General features: G+C 36.5%; 1 protein-coding gene across 1 annotated transcript; it reads right to left on the bottom strand.

Moving 5' to 3' along the window:
- Positions 1–1061: 1061 nt before the first annotated feature.
- Positions 1062–22228, bottom strand: LOC127837689 (eukaryotic translation initiation factor 3 subunit G-like). The gene is made up of 10 exons (XM_052364958.1): positions 22145–22228; positions 22011–22057; positions 17095–17189; positions 15959–16018; positions 13553–13660; positions 11818–11952; positions 4521–4698; positions 3531–3664; positions 1574–1680; positions 1062–1203 (listed from the first exon to the last, which is right to left on the bottom strand). The coding sequence occupies exons 1-10, from the start codon at positions 22159–22161 to the stop codon at positions 1185–1187; spliced, it is 900 nt and encodes a 299-aa protein (XP_052220918.1). The 5' UTR covers positions 22162–22228; the 3' UTR covers positions 1062–1184.
- Between the last annotated feature and the right edge of the window lie 703 nt (positions 22229–22931).

Raw genomic sequence — 22931 nt, 5'->3', positions numbered from 1 at the left:
TTTTTTTTAAGTTTTCACGAAATAGGCCTTATATAAACAAATTTTGAATTTTTTGACCCCCCGGGGCAGGGTCAAATTTGACCCCAGGGGCATAATTTGAACAAATTTGAAAGAGATTCACCCCAGAAACATTCCTGAGAAATTTCATCAGAATTGGACCAGTAGTTTGGGAGAAGATGTCTAAAGAAAAAGTTAACGCACAGACGCAGGCACAACGGACACAGGACCATGACATAAGCCCCGCTGGCCTCTGGCCAGTGGAGCTAAAAACTGTTAGTAATAAATGTATTTTTCACATAATCAATGAAATATTTGCAAAAGTGTTCTTTGTCAAGTATTTTACTTTTTTTAAACTGGAAATCAAGTGTCTTTCATAAATTCAACAGTCTGTATTCTGCAGCATTCCCCATGTGTCAAAAAGTATAATTTTGTCATATGACTGCCTTCGGAGTCTACTTCCAAAAGTAAATTAAATGCAACATTAAGTTAATTTACAAATCGAGCTCTAGGAGCAGATACGCTTTTTGACCATTTGTAGTTCTTTAGAAAATCTTATTAAATGAAAAACCTTTCTTCATAGATTCAAATTAAAAAGGCCTAGTTCTGCCTCTAAGATACCGATGAGCAGCAAACAGCATAAACTTGAACAGATTAAATTTACTCCCAGGCCATTCTGGTTGTATGCCGGTTGCATATAGATCTAGACATTTTCAATTTGCTTTTGAGAAGGAAAGGGTTAATCAAAAAGTGAAATAATAAACTTGAGCACCATTGCATGACTTTCTTTATTTGAATTTTTTTGCCGCTTTCAACTGTAATTTTTTTAGTACTTTCAGTGAACCTACTTACATTCATCCTTGGAAGAATGGCTGTACAAATAATTGCATGATCTATTCTCTTACAAGTTATGTGGCTTGACAAAATCGTGTGATTCTTATTATCAAGTAAATTTAAGATTCCAAAGGCAAACACTGAATTTGCAACCGTCTAAATACCAGTTTCAATGAGTTGACACAGGCAAATTATCATCCACACAAACATGAAAACTAGCAATCAAGTAATCCCTTTTTATACACTTTTATTTATTTTTAAATTAAGCACTGGTAGAGATGAAATACACTACACAAAATTCCAGAAAGAATGTCTTTGTCCAAAAATAAAATATCGTGCTGTTATTGCCTCAACTAAGATGTCCCAGAGGGCCTGAAAACAAACAAACATGCAGACATTATAAATGAGACAGTTAAGCTTCATTAGCGACAGGGCATTGATACTGATAAATGTATCATTGGAAATGTAATGCTTAAAACACCTACTGAACAGAACAGCTAAAGCCATCATTTTAAATATAAATATAAATATACTCAGATACCTTGTATCTTCAAGTTTGTCTTTTAAGAATCATGCTTTATCTTAATATTCATTTTAATCACGCATTAGCTTTATGTAACTTCAAAATAGCAAAACCATTAAAAAATATTACAAGCTTACATCAACTTTTCATTAAAAACCATCTCTTATTTATATAATAAAGAATAGAGATTTGCTTCGTACAATTACATGTACAACGTACTTGGCCCATTCTACATTCAAGATCAGGTGATCGTATCCAAACCCAGATACACCTGCTATAGCCCTGGCAGCGTCCTCTCTCCTGTGGAAATTGATGAAGGCAAATCCCTGGAACAGGAATAATAATGCTCATTATTTGTAAACTTATTATCCCCACGCTTTTTGAAAAAAAGGTGGGGATATTGTGGTGATCTCCGCCGTCCGTCCGTCCGTCCGTCTGTCCGTCCGTCTGTCCGTCCGTCCTGGCCACTATCTCCTCCTACACTAAAAGCACTAGAACCTTGAAATTTACACACATGGTAGCTATGAGCATATGTGCGACGGTGCACTATTTGGAATTTTGATCTGACCCCTGGGTCAAAAGTTATAGGGGTTGGGGTGGGGCCGCGTCAGAAATTATCACTCATTTTTTTAGGTTATTTTACATTTACTTCTTTATTTCTACACCGATTCACTTCAAATTGATACTGGACCTCACCTATGACAATACGGTCAATCTCAACCATGCATGGCCCCATTCCCAACCCTGGGGCGCCCCGCCCACATAGGCCACACCCACCAAAAATTTCCATTTACTATAATTTTTTCATTTCTACACGGATTCACTTCAAATTGATACTGAACTTTTGTTATGACATTAGGGTCAATCTCAACTATGCATGGCCCCAATCCCAACCCTGGGGCGCCCGCCCACATAGGCCACACCCACCAAAAAAATCCATTTACTATAAAAAAAATTTAGGTTATTTTACATTAACTTCTTCATTTCTACACTGATTCACTTCAAATTGATACTGAACCTCTCTTATGACAAAACGGTCAAACTCAACTATGCATGGCCCCGTTGCCAACCCTGGGGCGCCACGCCCACATAGACCACACCCGCCCAAAATTGCCTTTTACTATAATTTCTTCATTAATACACTGATTCACTTCAAATTGATACTGAACCTCTCTTATGACAATACGGTCAATCTCAACTATGCATGGCCCCATTACCAACCCTGGGGCACCCCGCCCACATAGGCCATACCCTCCCAAAATTGCCTTTTACTATAACTTCTTTATTTTTACACCCATTCACTTCTAATTGATACTGAACTTCTCTTATGACAATACAGTCAATCTCAACTATGCATGGCCCCATGATCAACCCTGGGGCGCCCTTGGGTCAAACATGCGGCGTGGGGATACGCGTCGGCCTCTGCCGCGCCATTTCTAGTTTAGCATATATGTTTAAAATCAATAAATATACACAAGTAATACAATATTGGAGGACAATAGAGCATTTACTGATTGCGGCTAATTTTAAGGTGCACATTAACGTTGGATGGCTTATTGGTTGAATGAGCACATGCAGATCTTTTTTTTGTGCCAAGCAAATTATCTTATCTTAAATTGTTATATATTTTTGCCATCATTTTTCCACAAATAATGGTATTTGATATTGAAACCAAGCAAAACCATTGGCCAGAAAAAATAATGTAAATTAACATGACATCATCATTCTGCCCAGCAATTCTGATATTAAGCAAAGGTTACTCATTGGGGGCTTATTTCAACGGCAAATCCACTGATGAGATAAAAAGAGGCCGATGGAAGTCCATATAAAGGCTTTATGCATGTCTGCACAGGCTATTCAGAGAGACACTTTCTGCTGTTAAGAAAGCTTTTGTTTTAAAGGAAATGTGTTGTAAACAAAAATCCAGTAAGTTTAGGATAGGATGTATTTAATGCTTGTGACAATCAAGTCCCATGCATTAAGCCCATTTTTCCCAGAACCATGCCCCATCCAATGTTTTTCATGGACTGATGGGCTGTCCTTTGTTCTTGTCTTTGACGAGGTAGATCCTCTTAATAATTTATTTGAAAACAAACTGTCGTCCCTGATTAGCCTGTCTGGACTGCACAGGCTAATCTGGGATGAAACTTTGAGCACATGCATTAACCCAGTTTACCTTGGACTGGCCCGTGTTCTTGTCCTTGGCCAGGTAGATCCTCTGTATCGGCCCAAATGGCCTGAACAACTCCTGCAGGTCTGACTCCCGTGTGTCCTCAGACAGGTTGGTCACACGAATAGTGGCGGACTCATCTGAAACAAATATAATATGGATGAAAATGCATCAACATTACATTCATAAACATTTCATTAACATAGCTTTGCTCTAATGGCCTAAGAAGCAAATATAATACGGATGTAATTACATAAACAAAGGACTCATAAACATAAACAATCATGGCAGATTCATCTGAAGCAAATGGATACTTAAATATTTGATTCATAAACATACACAATTGTTGCATTATCCTTTAATGATCATCCGTTTAGATTTAGCAGTGCTTTGAGCGACTGGATCCTGATAGTAAGGAAATGAATGCAAAACTGCATTACTTTCAAAACATTGTACAATTCATTAACATAAAAACAGCATGTACATAAATCCAGCCGGTGCTAACTTCATGGTCCTGCCCCTTGGTGGCACCATCACGCATGCTGGGATTGCTCTATTAGTTGTTAGTAAATGAATGCATAACGGTTTTCATAACTTTCCTTTTTGCTATAAATCATAACAAGAGATGTGTTTTTAGAAACACAATGCCCCCTATGGCGCCGCTTTGAAATAAAATTTCAATACATCATTTGGCAAGTTTACAAATTATCTCCCTTTTAAAGCTTATGACTTCCCTTGAATTGTAATTTTTGACTTTTGACCTTGAAGGATGACCTTGACCTTTCACCACTCAAAATGTGCAGCTTCCTGAGATACACATGCATGCCAATATCAAGTTGCTATCTTCAATATTCAAAAAGTTATGACCAAACTTTAACGAAGGTTAAAGTTTTTGGACACACACATACAATGACACAATGACAGACAGACAGGCCAAAAACAATATACCCCCCGATCTTTCGATCCGGGGGCATAAAAACCTGTACAGGTACCCACCTCGTGCTGACTTCATGGTCTCGCCCCGCCCCTTGGAGGCTCCGTCCCTCATGCTGGGCGGCACGTACTTGCCACCGGGCTTTGACCCACCACCGGATGCTGGGGTGGATGAGGAGCCACCGCCCACCGGGGTGCCAGGATCATCCTGCTTCTTCTTGTCGCCTCCTTCCAAAGACTCCTTTAAATAGAAGAATTAAATATTTTTTTTCCCTGTAGATATACGATTTCTAAATTATTTTTTGAGGTCTCTTGCAAGCTGATTGAATAAATATTTGTCTTGCTCTGAGAAAATCAGGCTTTAAATATCTATAAGAGTTCATATAATTTATCTTAAGACGAACTATTTCTACAATATAATGTTTTTGAGGTATAACAGTATTATCATGCAGAGAATTGAATCAGAGAGAGGAAGACATTATATTTATAAATACAAGAATGGTATTCAATAATAAATTAACAGCAAAACTGTTAATTTGTGATTTTGATTCAAAGACTAAAATAATACATGTAACTATTCATTTAAATAAATTAAAATATTTAAATTACAAGAGCTGTCAGAGGACAGCGCGCTCGACTATACGAGTGCTTGACAGTATAACTTAAGCCATCATGGGGATATTGTCAAACTTGACCTAGATATTGTCCAGACAAACATCCTGGTCAAGTTTCATCATTATTTCATCTGCGAGTCATGATCAATTACACATGTACCTATGAAGTTTCATGATCCTAGGCGTAAGCATTCATGAGTTATCATCCAGAAACCATTTTTCTAAGTTGAGTCACCCTGACCTTGACAGCCATTGTGTGAATATGTTATTTGGCACTGTGACCTTGACCTTTGACCTAGTGACCTGATAATCAATAGGGGTCATCTGCGAGTCATGATCAATATACTTATGAAGTTTCATGAACCTAGGCATAAGCATTCTTGAGTTATCATCCAGAAACCATTTTACTATTTCAGGTCACCCCGACCTTGACCTTTGACCTAGTGACCTGAAAATCAATAGGGGTCATCTCCAAGTCATGATCAATGTACCTATGAAGTTTCATGATCCTAGGCATAAGTGCTCTCGAGTTATCATCTGGTAACCATTTTACTATTTCGGGTCATCGTGACCTTGACCTTTGACCTAGTGACCTGAAAGTCAATAGGGGTTATCTTAGAGTCATGATCAATGTATCTATTAAGTTTCATGATCCTAGGCATAGGCGTTCTTGAGTTATCATCCGGAAACCACTTTACTGCTTTGGGTCACCGTGACCTTGACCTTTGACCTAGTGACCTGAAAATCAATAGGGGTCATCTGCGAGTCATGATCAATGTATCTATGAAGTTTAATGATCCTAGGCGTAAGCGTTCTTTAGTTATCATCCGGAAACCATTTTACTAATTCGGGTCATCGTGACCTTGACCTGGTGACCTGAAAATCAATAGAGGTCATCTGCGAGTCATGATCAATGTACCTATGAAGTTTCATGATCCTTGGCATAAGCGCTCTTGAGTCATCATCCGAAAACCATCTGGTTGACAGACGGACCGACATGAGCAAAACAATATATCCCCTCTTCTTCGAAAGGGGGGGGGGGGGCATAATGAGAAAACTGCCTCCCTCCCAGCAGCCATGTTATTCAACTGACCGGAACCATTTTTGAACTTAACTCTCGTATCAAGGAAATAAATGTTCTGAGCAAATTTCATGTAAATTGGGCCAAAAATGTGACTTCTACTGTGTTCACATTTTTTCACTATATACATATAGTGAAAAATGCCCCGCCCACTGGCGGCCATGTTTTTTTACCAATCTCGACCATTTTCAAACACATCCGAGATATCAATAAAACCAATGTTTTGACTAACTTTCATGATGATTGGACAAAAATTGTGACTTCTAGAGTGTTTACAAGGTTTCTCTATAGCCAAATAGGGAAAACTGCCACTATATAAATATTGCGAAAAAAGGCCCCGCCCACTGGCGGCTATGATTTTTCACCGATCTCTACCATTTTCTAACTCATCCGAGACATCAATTGAACCAATGTTTTGACATACTTTCATGATGATTGGGCGAAAATTGTGACTTCTAGTGTTTACAAGGTTTCTCTATAGCCAAATAAGAAAAACTGCCCTGCCCACTGGCGGCCATGTTTTTCAACAGGTCAGACTCGCTTTTGAACTCAACCAAGATATCATTAAGACAAACATTTTGACAAACTTACATAAAGATTGGGCATGAAATGTGACTTCTACAGTGTTTACAAGGTTTTTCTTTTTTTTGACCTAGTGACCTAGTTTTTGACCCGGCACAACCAAGTTTTGAACTCGGCCGAGATTTCATTGGGACAAAGCTTCTGAATAAGTTTCAAAAAGATGGGACAAGAAATGTGTCCTCTAGAGTGTTTACGAGCAAATGTTAACGGACGGACGGACGGACATACGACAGACAAAGACCGGACTGGGGGGGGAGGTTGGGGGGAGGGTAGATTCTGGATAGGGGCGTAGGGTATTGTTTGGATGGAATCCATTGTGGTATTCGGGTAAGTGTCGTTTTGTCAAAGTAATAATAAAATGTGATCATAAATAAAGATAGCAATTTAAGCAAAATGTTCAATTATCTAAGTGTAAAAGGGGCAGCAATTATGTAAAAATGCGTGATACAGTGGTCTGCTCTTGTTTAAAGGTGGGGGTCATGTTGGTAAACAAGTATGCAACATATAAAAGCAATATGTCAAAGGATATAGGAAATATTTGGGGTAGTACGCAAACTTTAACATAGATTTATCAATAATATGCATATTTTAAGTATAAAAGGGGCAATAATTAAGACAAAATCCTTGATTGAGTTGTCTGCTCTTGTTTATAGGTTGGGGTCATGATGGTTAACAATTTTGCAAAATATGAAAGCAATATGTCAAGGGACATTGAAAATAGTTGGGGTAGTACGAAAACTTAAACATTTGCTGTATATTCTAAGTGGAAAAGGGGCCATAATTATGACAAAATGCTTGATAGAGTTGTCTGCTCTTGTTTATAGGTTGGGGTCATGTTGGTAAACAAGTATGCAAAATATGAAAGCAATATGTCAAGGGACAAAGAAAATATTTGGGGTAGTACGAAAACTTTAACATTTGCACGCTAACGCTAATGCAGACGCAGGACGCCGGAGTGAGTAGGATAGCTCCACTATATATATTCCATATATAGTAGTCTAGCTAAAAACTCAGTTTTTACAACACTGCATATTTTCTATCCAATCAACAAGCACCAGTACATAACATCTTATATGTGACTCTGAGGTCAATTACATGAAATGGCGATGTGCTCAGACTTAACTGGGAAACATCAATTAAGGAATAAGGGTAATAAAAATTGAGACTATTTGTTTCATAAATGAACAAGAGATGTGTTTATCAGAAACACAATGCCCCCTATTGCGCTGCTTTGAAGCAATATATTTGACCTTTGACCTTGAAGGATGACCTTGACCTTTCACCACTCAAAATGTGCAGCTCCATGAGATACACATGCATGCCAAATATCAAGTTGCTATCTTCAATAATGCAAAAGTTATTGCAAAACTTTAACCAAGGTTAAAGTTTTGGGACACACACAATCAATGACAGACAGACAGACAGGCCAAAAACAATATACCCCCGATCTTTCGATCCGGGGGCATAACAAACTTGTTATCCTCTTATTTCTTCATCCTTAATTGGATCAGCAGTAAATGTTGTGTAACTGAAAAGGTGATAGAAATTCTTTGCATTGACACTTGGTGTTCCTGCAGTCAATGCAGCTCAAATTACATTAAACAAATCATCTAGGGCTCATCAAGTAAAGATGATTACCTTTTGACACAGCATGTCGTAATTTGAGACAGACAGACAATCAGACAGACAGAGAAAGAGACAGACAGATTATATGAGGTTAAACAAGAGATGTGTTTGTCAGAAACACAATGCCCCCTTTTGCGCCCCTTTGAAATTAAATTTCAATATATCATTTGGCAGGTTTTGAAATTATCTTCCTTTTAAAGCTTATTACTTTCCTTGGATTGTATTTTTTGACTTTTGACCTTGAAGGATAACCTTGGCCTTTCACCACTCACAATGTGCAGCTCCACGAGATACACATGCATGCCAAATATTAAGTTGCTATCTTCTATATTGTTAAAGTTATGGTCAATGGTAAAGTTTTCGGATGGACAGACGGAATAACGGACAGTTCAACTGCTATATGCCACCCTACCGGGGACATATAAAAAAAACAGGTACAAGAAGCAACTGCTATACAAGTCAGCAATTCTTTGCATTCTTCATTAAGTTACTTATAAAGGTACTTTCCCAATTGAGGAAAAACTACATAATTCTCCAAAGAAAGGAAAATGTCGTCAAGATTCATTTTAAGTAGGAATGCAAACGGTTACTAAAATCATTAACAGGTTAACCTTTTGCCATATCGGTTATTAACCTGTTAACTGAAACACCGTGGAAGTAAACATGTTCAAGTATTCGTTAAAAATGTCATACTGCTCGGACATGTACTCTCTATAGAAACGAAAGTAATTTGAGATCGCTTGCGTTGATAACATATAAGTTTCTTAATAAAATGTATTACAACATTTATTTAAATAAGTTTGTAAATGTATGCTTCATATTGTTTTTTTCCTGCGTAAAAGCATATGAGTAAAAAGTTATAATAAACAGCTGCGCCATGAGCGCATGATACGCCCGTCGTTCGCCAATGAAGTAGTAAGGTAATAAATAACCCTTTGAATCATTTTTTTACTTCAGTTTATTTGTATTTGAATACATGGTTTATACATGAGCATGGAGCGCCGTCTCCTTGACATTCATACCATATCTTTTTTTGAGTATATGTATGCATTTCTTTAGAGGATATGGAGTTGAAGTAAACCTGTTATAGATATTTTGACCAATAATAAAAGAGAAATGTAGATGGGTAAGTGGTAGTGTACAATCGGAATAGAAAAAAGCTCACCTTGTTCAATTTTTCAGGGATACTAAAAAAAAAAAAAAAAAAAAAAATCCATCGAAGGATATTTGAGCTACAGTAGGACATTCAATGAAATCACGAAATTTTGACGAACAAAGTCCCATAACTCTGGAACGACAATTCAGAATTCCGTCAAAAACGAAAGGGGATCAGGGTTTATCAATATTAAGATTGTGTTGAAATTTGAAAAAAATCCATCGAAGGATATTTGAGCTACAGTAGGACATTCAATGAAATCACGAAATTTTGACGAACAAAGTCCCATAACTCTGGAACGACAATTCAGAATTCCGTCAAAAACGAAAGGGGATCAGGGTTTATCAATATTAAGATTGTGTTAAAATTTGAAGAAAATCTGTCAAAGGATATTTGACGTAGCGTACGACATTAACAGACGGACGGACGGACGCGGGGTATACCATAATACGTCCCGTCATAGACGGGCGTATAAAAATTATACAATGTACATTTTCACTTGTCGTGAACTTATGTTTGGCTGTGCCCCTTAGATTACGTTCGCGTCATACCGCTCACAAAAAATTATGTGTTTCTTTGTTCATTCTGTTTTAACTTTTTGAACTAAAATTAACTTTTTTTTCCCCCTTTCAGTTCCACGTAAAGAGGGTCATGTGTTATAAACAAAACCGCACCACTTCTTATTCATAATTACATATTTTATTGTTATTATAACCTCTGTAGCTTTATTATTATCGTTAAGATTTTAACTACAAATGCACTTCTTCATACAATTTTTACTTATAAACACTTTCGCGAGCAATCATTGTTGAATATTGGTTAACAAAACATCAAAATAAGCCGTCCAATGACAGTCTCATCTGATTTTTATTGTGAGTTCCATAAACGTGTAAATTACGTCTTCACTAAACGCACCCTCTATTTGTTATCACAAAGGTACTGATTTATTGTTTTATTACTTTGTTCACACATTATTTATTACTGGAGATGGTGCTGCATGTTGTTCTAACTAGTCGCCAGTGCATGTTGGCAGTATGTCACGCGCAAAACGTAAATCGTACGAATTATTCCAAGAAAAAACATAATCATTATTTTTTCAGGTTAACCTTTTCCTGAAAATGAAACGGGTTAACTGGTCATTTCGGTAGGATAACCTCTTGCACCTCTAATTTTAAGAATGCCTTTTCTGCAAGTTAACAAATAAAATGAGCATTGAAACTGAACATTTCAAACCAAAGTGCATGCACATGAATAATTGAATTGGTGTGTGCAATTTATACCAGACAATTCAAAAGACCCATAACTTCCAATCAAAAGATTTCACGACGCAAATGTTCCAAGTTTCAGGGTAATACACACTAATTTTTCCAAATTTGCAGCGTAAAGGAGCTTTTCCAATTAGGCAAAAAACTGCATACATGTAGGTGCCAGGGTGTCCTTGTAGGGACACTTGGTGGCCCAGTGATCTCCCTTGCCTGAATAGGTGCCAGGGTGTCCTTGTATTGACACTTTGTGGCTCAGTGATCTCTCTTACCTGTATAGGTGCCAGGGTGTACTTGTATGGACATTTGCTGGCCCAGTGGTCTCCCTTACCTGTTTAGGTGCCAGGGTGTCCTTGTATGGACACTTTGTGGCCCAGTGGTCTCCGTTACCTGTATAGGTGCCAGCGTGTCCTTGTATGGACACTTTGTGGTCCAGTGATCTCCCTTACCTGTATAGGTGCCAGGGTGTCCTTGTATGGACACTAGCTGGCCCAGTGATCTCCCTTACCTGTATAGGTGCTAGGGTGTCCTTGTAGAGACACTTGGTGGTCCAGTGGTCTCCCTTACCTGTATAGGTGCCAGGGTGTCCTTGTATGGACACTTGGTGGTCCAGTGGTCTCCCTTACCTGTATAGGTGCCATGGTGTCCTCGTACGGACCTTTGATGGTCCAGTGGTCTCCCTTACTTGTATAGGTGCCAGGGTGTCCTTGTATGGACACTTGATGGTCCAGTAGTCTCCCTTACCTGTATAGGTGCCAGGGTGTCCTTGTATGGACACTTGATGGTCCAGTGGTCTCCCTTACCTGTATAGGTGCCAGGGTGTCCTTGTATGGACACTTGATGGTCCAGTAGTCTCCCTTACCTGTATAGGTGCCATGGTGTCCTCGTACGGACCTTTGATGGTCCAGTGGTCTCCCTTACTTGTATAGGTGCCAGGGTGTCCTTGTATGGACACTTGGTGGTCCAGTGGTCTCCCTTACCTGTATAGGTGCCAGGGTGTCCTTGTATGGACACTTGATGGTCCAGTAGTCTCCCTTACCTGTATAGGTGCCAGGGTGTCCTTGTATGGACACTTGGTGGTCCAGTGGTCTCCCTTGCAGATCCTGCAGGACACCAGCTTCTGACTCTTCAGCTTAGACAGCGGGTCTTCCTCTGCCTGGTCCTGATTCTTGCTCTGAAACAGAACCAGGTGAAATCCAGTCTAGGCGGAAAAGTCGTCCCTGATCAGCCTGTGCAGAGTTATTTAGCGATGTAAGTCTATATAAGTCATGTGATCCCAAAGGAATGGTCAGTTTTGACCCCAGGTTCATGATTGGAGCAAATTCTGTAGAAGATCATTATGTGTTGTCATATACCAAATATCATAGCTGTGGTCCATAAGGTTTCATGATACGATAGCAAGAATAAAATTCAATAAAATTGAATATCATTCAGTGATATCAAATTCATTCATAATCTGTAATAAATAGGGATGTCAACGAATACAAATATCCGAATACATGTATTCGGTCCCGGACCGAATATTCGGATACTGTTTTCCGAATCGAATATTCGGAAGAAAAAATAAAAAATCGAGTAATTTCAAAGACTTTGTATTCGTAAAATTTGCTTCAAACATTGTCAAAAAAGTTGTTTCTTGTGTCATAATGTTTATTCCGGTAGGCGCGTTAATGCGTCGCTATGGTGATGACAGTATACCGGTCATAAGTCCCGCTAACAAAGCCAGACACTTTGTGTCAAATTATGATAGGTGCAAATCGCGTTGGCAATCAAAACACCGACCTGCACTTGATCCAATGACTCGAATTACATTTAAAATTATCAAAGATTAAATGAGTAAAGGAAAAGCCAACTTTGTGTAAAAACAAATAAGACCGTATGGCAATTAAAACACCGACCCGTATTGATCTAATAACTCGAATTACATTTAAAATGATCAAAGTTAAAATGAGTAAAGAAAGAGCCGACTTGGTGTGAAAAACAAAACAGATCGTATGGTTATAATCACGTTGTCCAATCAAAAAAGCTTTTAGAAAATAATTTACTCAACCTCTAATGAGTATTTGCGTATCGTATGGTCCAAACATTAATTAATTACTCAATATTCAATCAGGTATTATACTTTAAGAAATGTTTTTGGTATTTCACCCTCATTTAATTGAAAATATTATAATTGCTACATGCATAAAGTAAATATCTGTCCAAGCAAAATGCCACCTACGCCTTCCGCTGCTTGGAAGTATTTCACGACATCATCCGATAAGAGGTCGCCCATCCAAGTGTCTTTTAAACGTGGCAACTTTAAAAGACTGACTGTTTAGTCTGTTAAACAGGTTCAAAGTGTGTTGTGGCTATGTACATACTAAGTAATTCGTTTAAGTTCAGCTTTAATTATATGTAGATCTAACTGTTTTGTCATGTAATTATTTTGTCGTCGTGTAATATTATGTTTCTCGTTCTATTGTTGATGTACGATATTAATAGTTTAAAAACAGTTTTTGTCATTCAATTTTAACAATATAAAGTAATCAACAAAATCAGCTTCGAATTAACGACGGCAACGCTGTGTCAATATTTAAACACTTCCGGTGAACTTCCGGTAAAAACGAAAGTAGAATTCATGGAGAAATGGTACGGTAAACAAAGTTGACTTTTTTCCAACAGATGTTGACCGAATATCCGAATATTCGTTCTGAAGGGTGACCGAATATTCGAATACCGAAATCGGTATTCGCTGCCATCCCTAGTAATAAATAAAAAGCTAGTGTTGTTACCTCCTTATTGAGGATGATCTGCATGTTGATTTCCTCCACCTGAACAATGGTGTTAGACGGGTTGGGTCCTGGGGGATCAGATTCTGCAGCCCCAAATTTATGCCAGTTCTAGCAAAGAGAGGTTTACATTTTCAAATTAGCCTAATTTTGGGAAATCTGGGTTTAATGCATATGTGTAAAGTGTCATCCCAGATTAGCCTATGCAGTTCTCACAGGCTTATCAAGGAAAACACTTCAGCTTTAATGGAATCGTTTTGCTTAAAGGTCTCTTCTTAGCAAAAACCCATTGTAGGCGGAAAGTGTCGTCCCTGATAAGCCTGTCGGGTTTGCACAGGCTAATCTGGGATGACACATTACACTTTCGCATTAAGCCCAGTTTCCCCAAATAAAGGGTTCAATAAAAACATTTTACCATTAAATTTCATTGGTTGACACAAACATTCACAACAAGAGCACCGCCTTGCGGGTGCAGACCGCTCATCTATTTTCTTTTTAAAGGTGAAGGGACTCTCATTTTCAATCACAAAGGAGGGAGGGGTGGAGTGAAGAGCGGTGCATTGTGTGGGGGTGTGGACATTTATTACATTTTCTTCTAAAAATGCGAAAAAAAGGAAAAAAAAAATCGGGGGGTGGGGGGGGTGGGGGGGGGTGGGGGGGTGGGGGGGGGGGATTCTTGGGTGCGATGGTTGGACGGTATATCAAACATAAAATAATAAAAATAAATATTTGTGTTTTTTAAACCGTTTCATAAAAAAAAAATTGGGGGGGGGTGAGGTGGGGGGTATAGTGTGAAGGTGTGGTGGTAATTTGTGAGAAAAAAAAAAAAAAAAAAAAATAGGGGGGGGGGGGATTCGGGTGGGGGGAGGGGGGGTGGTGGGGGGAGGGGGGGGGTGGGGGGGGGGATTCTTGGGTGCGATGGTTGGACGGTATTTCAAACATAAAATTATCAAAATAAATAGTTTTGTTTTTTAACCGTTTAAAAAAAAATTGGGGAGGGGGTGGGGTGGGGGGGGGCTATAGTGTGAGGGTGTGGTGGTCATTTGTGAGATGATCTTAAAAAAAAAAAAAAAAAAAAAAAAAAAAAAATAGGGGGGGGGGGGGTTGGGGGGGGGCACGGGCGATGGTTTGGGTGGAGTCTATTGTGGTATGTCAGGTAAGAGTAGTTTTGTCAAAGTATCAATCAAATCTAATCATAAATAAAGAAGTTATGGCAATTTTAGAGAAATTTAATAATTTGACCTTGAGAGTCAAGGTCATTCAAAGGTCAAGGTAAAATTCAACTTGCCAGGTACAGTAACCTCATGATAGCATGAAAGTATTTGAAGTTTGAAAGCAATAGCCTTGATACTTAAGAAATAAAGTGGATCGAAACACAAAATTTAACCATATATTCAAAGTTACTAAGTCAAAAAAGGGCCATAATTCCGTAAAAATGATATCCAGAGTTATGCAACTTGTCCTTTTACTGTACCCTTATGATAGTTTGCGAGTGTTCCAAGTATGAAAGCAATATCTATGATACTTTAGGGGTAAAGTGGACCAAAACACAAAACTTAACCAAACTTTCAATTTTCTAATTATAAAGGGCCCATAATTCCGTCCAAATGCCAGTCAGAGTAACATAACTTTGCCTGCACAGTCCCCTTACGGTAGTTAGTAAGTGTTGCAAGTATGAAAGCAATAGCTTTGATACTTAAGGAATAAAATGGACCTTAACACAAAACTTAACCAAAATTTTCAATTTTCTAAGTATAAAAAGGGCACATAATTCTGTCAAAATGCACGCCAGAGTTATCTAACTTTGCCTGCCCAGTCCCCTCATGATAGTAAGTAAGTGTACCATGTTTGAATGCAATAGCATTGATACTTTCTGAAAAAAGTGGACCTAAACGCAAAACTTAACCAAAATTTTCAATTTTCTAAGTATAAAAAGGGCATATAATTCAGTCAAAATGCACGCCAGAGTTATCTAACTTTGCCTGCCCAGTCCCCTCATGATAGTAAGTAAGTGTACCAAGTTTGAATGCAATAGCATTGATACTTTCTGAGAAAAGTGGACCTAAACGCAAAACTTAACCGGACGCCGACGCCGACGCAGACGCCGACGCCGACGCCAAGGTGATGACAATAGCTCATAATTTTTTTTCAAAAAATAGATGAGCTAAAAATGATAGCAGTAGCATAAATGATTATAGCTTATTTCATATTTTTACATTTTCAGGAAACATAAAAACAAAACGGTGTTTCTAAATGGTGGAAAATATGAGATTATTGGTGAGTAAATCTAAGTGGGGATCATACCTTATTTTCAGGTCTAAGTGAGTGCCATCATGAAACCGATACACTGTCAACTTATTAAAATAAACTTAAACTGATTTCTGGTATGTGAGAACAGTGGTGTCCTACCTTTCTTCTGGCAATAGACTTTGGAACCCTTCTTCTCTCCACTTTATACGTCTTAACTACCTTCAAAATATAAACATCAAATGTGTGAGCACAAAATCAAATAAACAGCACTACTATTTCTTAAGTGCATGTAGTGATGTTTTTTTAGAAACAAAAGATGCATATTCTTTTGAGAGAGAAACACACAATAACACAGTCTAATTTAGGATTTTCATTTAAAGTAAATTATTATTGTAATGAACACTTCACAAACAGAATTTGAGCTTTCAATGAAGTGTTAAACATCTTAAGGTTTTGATAAAATTAACATAAAAGTTTGTGTCCAAATTTATTTTAAAAGCATCAAAGGCTTAAGCACAATGTTTTTTACAATCAAGTTATGGCTGCATAACTCTTCATGTTTCAGGGCAAAAACAATATATCCCCCAGTATATACTGGGGGACATAAAAACAGACTAAAGGCCACAATTCTGCCAAAGCTTGTTGTAGCCAAAATGCCTTTCCTCCCAATCATCAACACATTTAGTTCATTCAACTGTTTCAGTTTGATTGAGATCAATGCAGTAGTTACAAAAGAAAAACAGACAAAACTTGTTGCACCCAAAATTCCCTTCTTCCCAATATCAGCACACTCTAAAAGCTTGAACCAGATCCACCCAGTAAAGAAAATTTGAAAACACAATGATTCCAGTGCTCCCGCTAGGCCTAAATGAAAGGGCAACCACCCTCCCCTTCTGCCCCGCACTGGCCTTCCAAGGCCCTGCCCTGTCCTTTATTTATTACATAAAAATGAACATATATTTTTAATAGATATTTTATAATTGATAAATCTCTTATTACATTGTAATTTATTTATCCATCACTGTAGACATTTTATTTGCATCATGGTTTGATAATAATGGAAATAATAACAATTAATGGTAACATAAAAATTAATATGCAACAGTGAGCATTCCAGATACACTCAGAAGTGTCTGTTGTATGTTTATATTTATTTTGTATATATCTGTGTATTTACAAGCACTTTTTTCCAAATCAGCACGACTGTATTCTAAAAATTAGTAAAATAGGCCTTGATGTAAAAGCATGAACGACTTTTTGTAAACTGGCTGGTTGCAAATCTGATATTTGACTACCTTGACCATCTTGCCATCGTCATTGTACTTGTACTCTGTGATGGTCTTCAGATTGTTGTGGTCATCAAAGTCCTCAGTGGCTGGGGGCAGAGATCCTGTGGTGCAAATCAGTCCCAGATTAGTGTGCAGTCCGTACAGGCAAGTCAGGGACAACATTTTCAGCCTCAACTGGATTTTGTGTTAAGAAAGACTTCATTTTAACAAAAAAATCCATAAAAAAGAAAGTGTCGTCCCTGATTAGCTTGTACTGACAAAGACGAGCAGGGCCTACAAGATTACAGGCTGATTTCTATCACTGACAGATCAGAGTATTTCAGCTGTTTAAAATGTTTATTTAATAAGATGGTCCAGGATTATAATTTATCACAATTGTCACAATGAGTTAAAATAAGAAAGTAACAATTCACAGATGATGTGATAAATCTGTAACTTTTGTTTCACTCACTTAAAAAAAACAAATTCCAAGTACAGAATTATGTATCTTAACAATAGACCGTTTCAGTTATTCGGATGTACTAGTGTAAGAGTAGTGTCCCTTAGCCGGATGTGACGTAATGAGATGATACAAAATACACCAGAGGGAAAATTGTACAGTGTTGCTGATAATATCAACGTTTCTTGCACTATATATATATGCGTAAATTGCACAAATATTTCATTTTTTATTATATTGACGCCTATTAAAGTTATCGTTTTTCGCATATTTCATTTTAGTATGTTGTTTAAAACATGAAAATAATTAAACATTCCGTTCAATAACCCTGTGTGTCGCAAGACAAATCCCATACTGTTACCACTAAACTTTAAACGTAAATATTTTTTTAAAATGTCAAATATTGAAAAAGCGCCTAATGTTTATATTTTAATAGTATTGATCATTGGCATATGATTTGAGCGCTTTTTTACCACTTGGGAACATGACCTTTGCCGTTGAAAATGGGAATTGAAGTGTCAATTCACCCCACCTGCATTATGCAAAATATCAAATACAATTTTACTAGTTATGTCTGAATAAAACATTTGCATGCCAGGAAATGCATTTTTGAAACAATTATATTGTTGTTATTATTTGTTTTTACTAACAACGAACTCGGGGGTAGAACACAATGTAAGAGCTCGGTATGTGGTTAAGATAAAAATCTCCATACTTGGCACTTCTTCGCGAACATTTTGTTGTTAAAAAAATCTCATCAATTGAACTTATTTCAGAATAACTTAAATTTAACGAACGAAAACAAGTTATCGTAAATGATGAAAACAAACAACAAATAGATAGATTTTATGTACGCAACACATTGTACATGATTTGAAAAAACTTACCTTGTTACACATAAAATAAATTCACTTGATTAATGTTATACAATTGTTTGATTTAATTGTTCACACCAATGTTGACAATGTTGATGCAGCATTTTTATCCCGGTGTTTAATTGCACCTTTGTTCATCACAACCCGATTATCTTGTTATGATCGGATACTGCGCAGACAATTACAAAGAAAACAATGTGTCATAAACCCAGGGACCTATACTTGGGTTCCTGCATAAACCACATGCTGCAGCCTAGTGTCTGTTAATTAAACACAATTTATGATACCCCCATATCATCCCCCCTTGGCATATTAAGCAGTCATTTTAGCCAAATTTTAAAGCCAAAATACTGAACATTTGCTTCAATAAAATATTTTAACATAAAAAAATGAAGACTTTATCTGAAATGGATTTGCAGGAACAAGTGTAAATATAATAGCCAGTTTAATCATAATAATACAGTGTTAAATAACTATAAATAAATTTAAATTATTGTGCAATTTTACTGCTACGCAATTGAGGTATTTAACGGGTACCGGCAAATGTAAACTCAGCTATTACGTGTATACACTTCAAGTACGTTATTGCAGTGTACGAAACACCATCATGAAAACAAGCAATCACAATAGGGTAAACAAAACTTGCGTAAAATAAATTAAATATATCATTTATTGGTCATACAATGCTAGATTTCTATCACTCCTTACAATTAGTAAAGAGATTTTAATATAATGCAAAGACAGTTCAATTTGCATAATATGCAGAGTTCTTTTCCGTATGTATGCTAAAATTTATTATTATTGTCATTCAATGTAAACGAAAAGAACATCCATTAAATGGAAAAGAAAATGATAAAATTTAACAATTGATAGTATTCCGCTTTTTTAGGGCTTTGTTTTACAATTGATTAAATGCATCTCTTACAGGTTCAATCGCTGATGAACAACAACAATATCCACACCACTTATAATTGTGATCAAATAAATATATATTTAATTATTTTTTAAACATCATTTATTAAAGTCTTACTATAAGAAAGAATACGGCTTATGTAGTTGTTATGTTTTGTGGGATTTTCAGTATTTCGTCTTCCGATCACGTTCTATGATAAACAATACAGCTGCATTATCAGCATAAAAATTCATTACAAAATAAAACATTATTAACCATTTGGTAAGTACATTTTTTCGTACATATGTTCAGTCCATTTACATCGTTGAAAAAAACATTTTCTAACAAGATCTCTGTTCTTGTTTACAATCGATACACTCTATAATCATCGCATGACGTCACAAAAGGGAGATAATTAAAAACCGGCAATAACTGAAAGGGTCTATTATACATGTAGATTTTCCTTTTAAACTACCCCAGAATACTTTTTATTAACATTATCAAATTGTAAACAAAGACTAACAGAAAGAGCAAGGTTCCCGGCCTGCGCGCCCATTTCAGTAAGCAAGCTGGGTGACAGCAAATTAATTATGGGTAATGATTTATTCTGTTGCTTCAGAAAATGGCTAGAGTCTTACCTTGTCAATATCTATATACATAGTCAAACATCTTTTTTTAAGAAGACGTTTTGTCGGAAGATTTTTATTTCTTTAGTATGTGTATGCATTATAATTAACAGGTTTATAAAAATCACGGCTGCAGCTGCATTTTTCAAAAAGTCACAATGGATAGTCGATCATTGCCATCGAGTGCCTGTTAGTTGTAGTTGTATTTTAAGCTGTATGTGTATTAAAGCAGAGCAATGATGTTCAAGAACATGTGTTGAGTTAGTTACTGTTAGTTATCATGTATCATGGACGAACCATCTTTCGAACCTCTTAATTTTTGACACGTCAAATATAATGTTGAAAAAAGTGAAACATATTTACAAGTACTATATTTGATAAATAACTTGTTTTCACATGGCTGGCAACTGTAATTGCTATGTAAATCCTCTTTTGATAACAGATTTTTGCAAGTTTCCAGCACATCCATATCATGTAAAACTATCAATACCGCCCCAACAATGAGTACCTGCTTTCGAACCATTCAATGTACAACATTAAAAATAAATTAGTCACATATTTTGACCATGGTCACGTGACTTACTGCAGCAGCTGAAATGTGTAAATTGTCAAGCAAAGTTGAGAACAAAAATAAGACCTTGTTTTTATAGTTTTTTTAAGGAAAATCCTTACATATGTAAAAAGCATTAAGAAATACAATGATTTTTACGTGTTTTATGATTAATCAACTTATTTTACCTGTTTTTGACGCATTTTTGTCGATTTGCAGCTACGCGCGAGTAGACGTAAACAAATTACTAATGCTAAAAAAAACGGTGATGTAGTGCACGTGCACGCATAAAATGTTAACTAATGAAGGGTTCGAAAAGAGGTGAGGTTCGAGAAGAGGTACTTCAACGATAACGTCTATAGTGCTGTCTTTAAATGGCATGTAACAATCAACTTTGGAACTTGGGCGATCATTTTAGATGCAATTGACAGATTTATATATAAACAAAAAATAAAAAAAACACTTGAGAATTGTCTGCGACTGATGATTTGCCAACCAATGAGCATGATTAATTTCTCGAGAGTTTATAAATATCATATCATCCCTCCTAATAATACTCTTAAAAATGTTAGTTCTGGCTACCATAACTTTAAATGTCGCTTTTTATGATTTTTGACAGGTGCGACTTTATAGTTATGGACCAACCCCATTAGGAAAGTCAACCAGAAATTCCTGAAAAGTTGACAGTTAACGAAGACCGGTCCAAAACAGCTTTTAAATGCAGTTATTGGCCCAAATCAACCACTTGATTGAAAGATTGACATTTTTCACATTTAACTAATATATTCTTTCACAAAATACTATATTAAACATTTAAAATTTATTCTGCTCTTACATATCGAGAAAAAACAGCGATGGGACAGACTTTCTTGATAAGTGAATCTTCTGAGATTTCACGGTCATATGATGTCATTTTGTATTTTTAGTAACATACCATGTGCTCAAGTGTTTTCAGATTCAGAATAACATTTCCCGGTATTTTAGATTATTCTGGCTTGTTTTGTAAACAAATTGTAGTGTAAATACAAACTCAAGGTAAATAGTATTTAAAACTACCTGATTCACACTGAAATCAGTCTTATAATCCACCAGAAGTAAGTTGTTAATCTCAAATAATAGATTTCAGAAAACGAAAGTAATGTTTACAATTTCAGCAAAAATGTCAAGGTCGATCCGAAAGTATCCAAATGAAAACTCCTCACGTGACAAAGCGACAATGGCGTCAAAATTGTGAATTTCAGACGGATGAGAGTTATTTTCATCTATTGTAAGATGCATTTGAAACATTTGAACCTTAAAATATTCTCCGATGCAGTAATTTATATTCATTCACCAATATACGTAGAAATGTATCAAAGAAAATTAGCTTTCTTTGATTTATAGCGCGACATAAATATGTAATGGCTCTGGTTCACTTTCGATATGGGGTTGGCTTCAGCGTACAGATATGTCAATACTATATAAACTGTACGCTGAAGTTTCTTCAGCTATAAAAATGTCAGTTTGTAAAGAGACAAAAAGCCGGATCAACAAAACTTACCATCTTCACCTGCTTCGACTTGTTCTGCCCAACTTATCGGTTTTGAACTGTAAGGATATGAAACTTATTAATAAATGACACTGATTTGCCCATTAACAATTGAAATACATGGTAAAATATGTTAATTTACTTACTCTGCCAACGAAGGCATGTTTGCCGAAAAATATTGACCTTTTCCGGTTAAATGTCGCAATTAGATAGCACCGAATAGGACAATGGTTACAAAACACTGAATTTAAATTTAAAAAAACAAAATAAGACATCGTAGATGTGCTCTCTAAACTATTATCTAGATTTACTGGAAGGAATGTTTCCCGTTAATATATATCTTACTTGATATCGTGTGATATCATACGAATCCGTTATGCCACAGGTAAATGCGTGGCTGGTCGATTCATCGCCATATCGTTTCTATTGATTGTTAAATATATTGTTATTCATTATATGGTTATTGCTCAAATTTTACGAACTCGACAATAACCATTAAAATAGGAGAAAATGCAAGTATTAAGCGATTTTCAATATAGCAAAATATGCAAACGATACCGTCTGACGACGTCAACGTGAATCGATGTGTATTGAACATTACACACACGAAATAATTGTAAATAAAATGGTGTATAATTACATGAGCATAAAATACCCCCAAAATAATTTGATCTATAACACATGCAAACAGCAAATTTTAATCTTAATGGACGGTTGGGTTCTTAAGTGTGAAATGTATGCACTCATCAAAACCATTTAATGTTTAAATATTCGGAATCTAAATGATAACAAACAGTGGTTTTATTTTTTTCGAGTCGTCGTCGGTCCGCTTTAAAATTACACTATAACATGATGCGGTCAATATTGAAATAACGATTACTCTTGAGAAAATTCGGATGATAAATTAGTTGGGGTGAGCAAATGTTCGGGAGG

The sequence above is a fragment of the Dreissena polymorpha genome, chromosome 7 (assembly GCF_020536995.1).
Source record: "Dreissena polymorpha isolate Duluth1 chromosome 7, UMN_Dpol_1.0, whole genome shotgun sequence".
In the NCBI taxonomy this organism is placed as follows: domain Eukaryota; kingdom Metazoa; phylum Mollusca; class Bivalvia; order Myida; family Dreissenidae; genus Dreissena; species Dreissena polymorpha.
This window is presented reverse-complemented; position numbering and strand designations above follow the sequence as displayed.

Bases quoted from the DNA above. Each gene is read 5' to 3' on its own strand.
- LOC127837689 (XM_052364958.1), bottom strand. The intron at 17,190-22,010 runs GTAAGTTTTGTT...TTTGCACCACAG, and splicing joins AGTCGAAGCAGGTGAAGATG to GATCTCTGCCCCCAGCCACT. The intron at 1,681-3,530 runs GTAAACTGGGTT...TTCCTGTTCCAG, and splicing joins AGAACACGGGCCAGTCCAAG to GGATTTGCCTTCATCAATTT.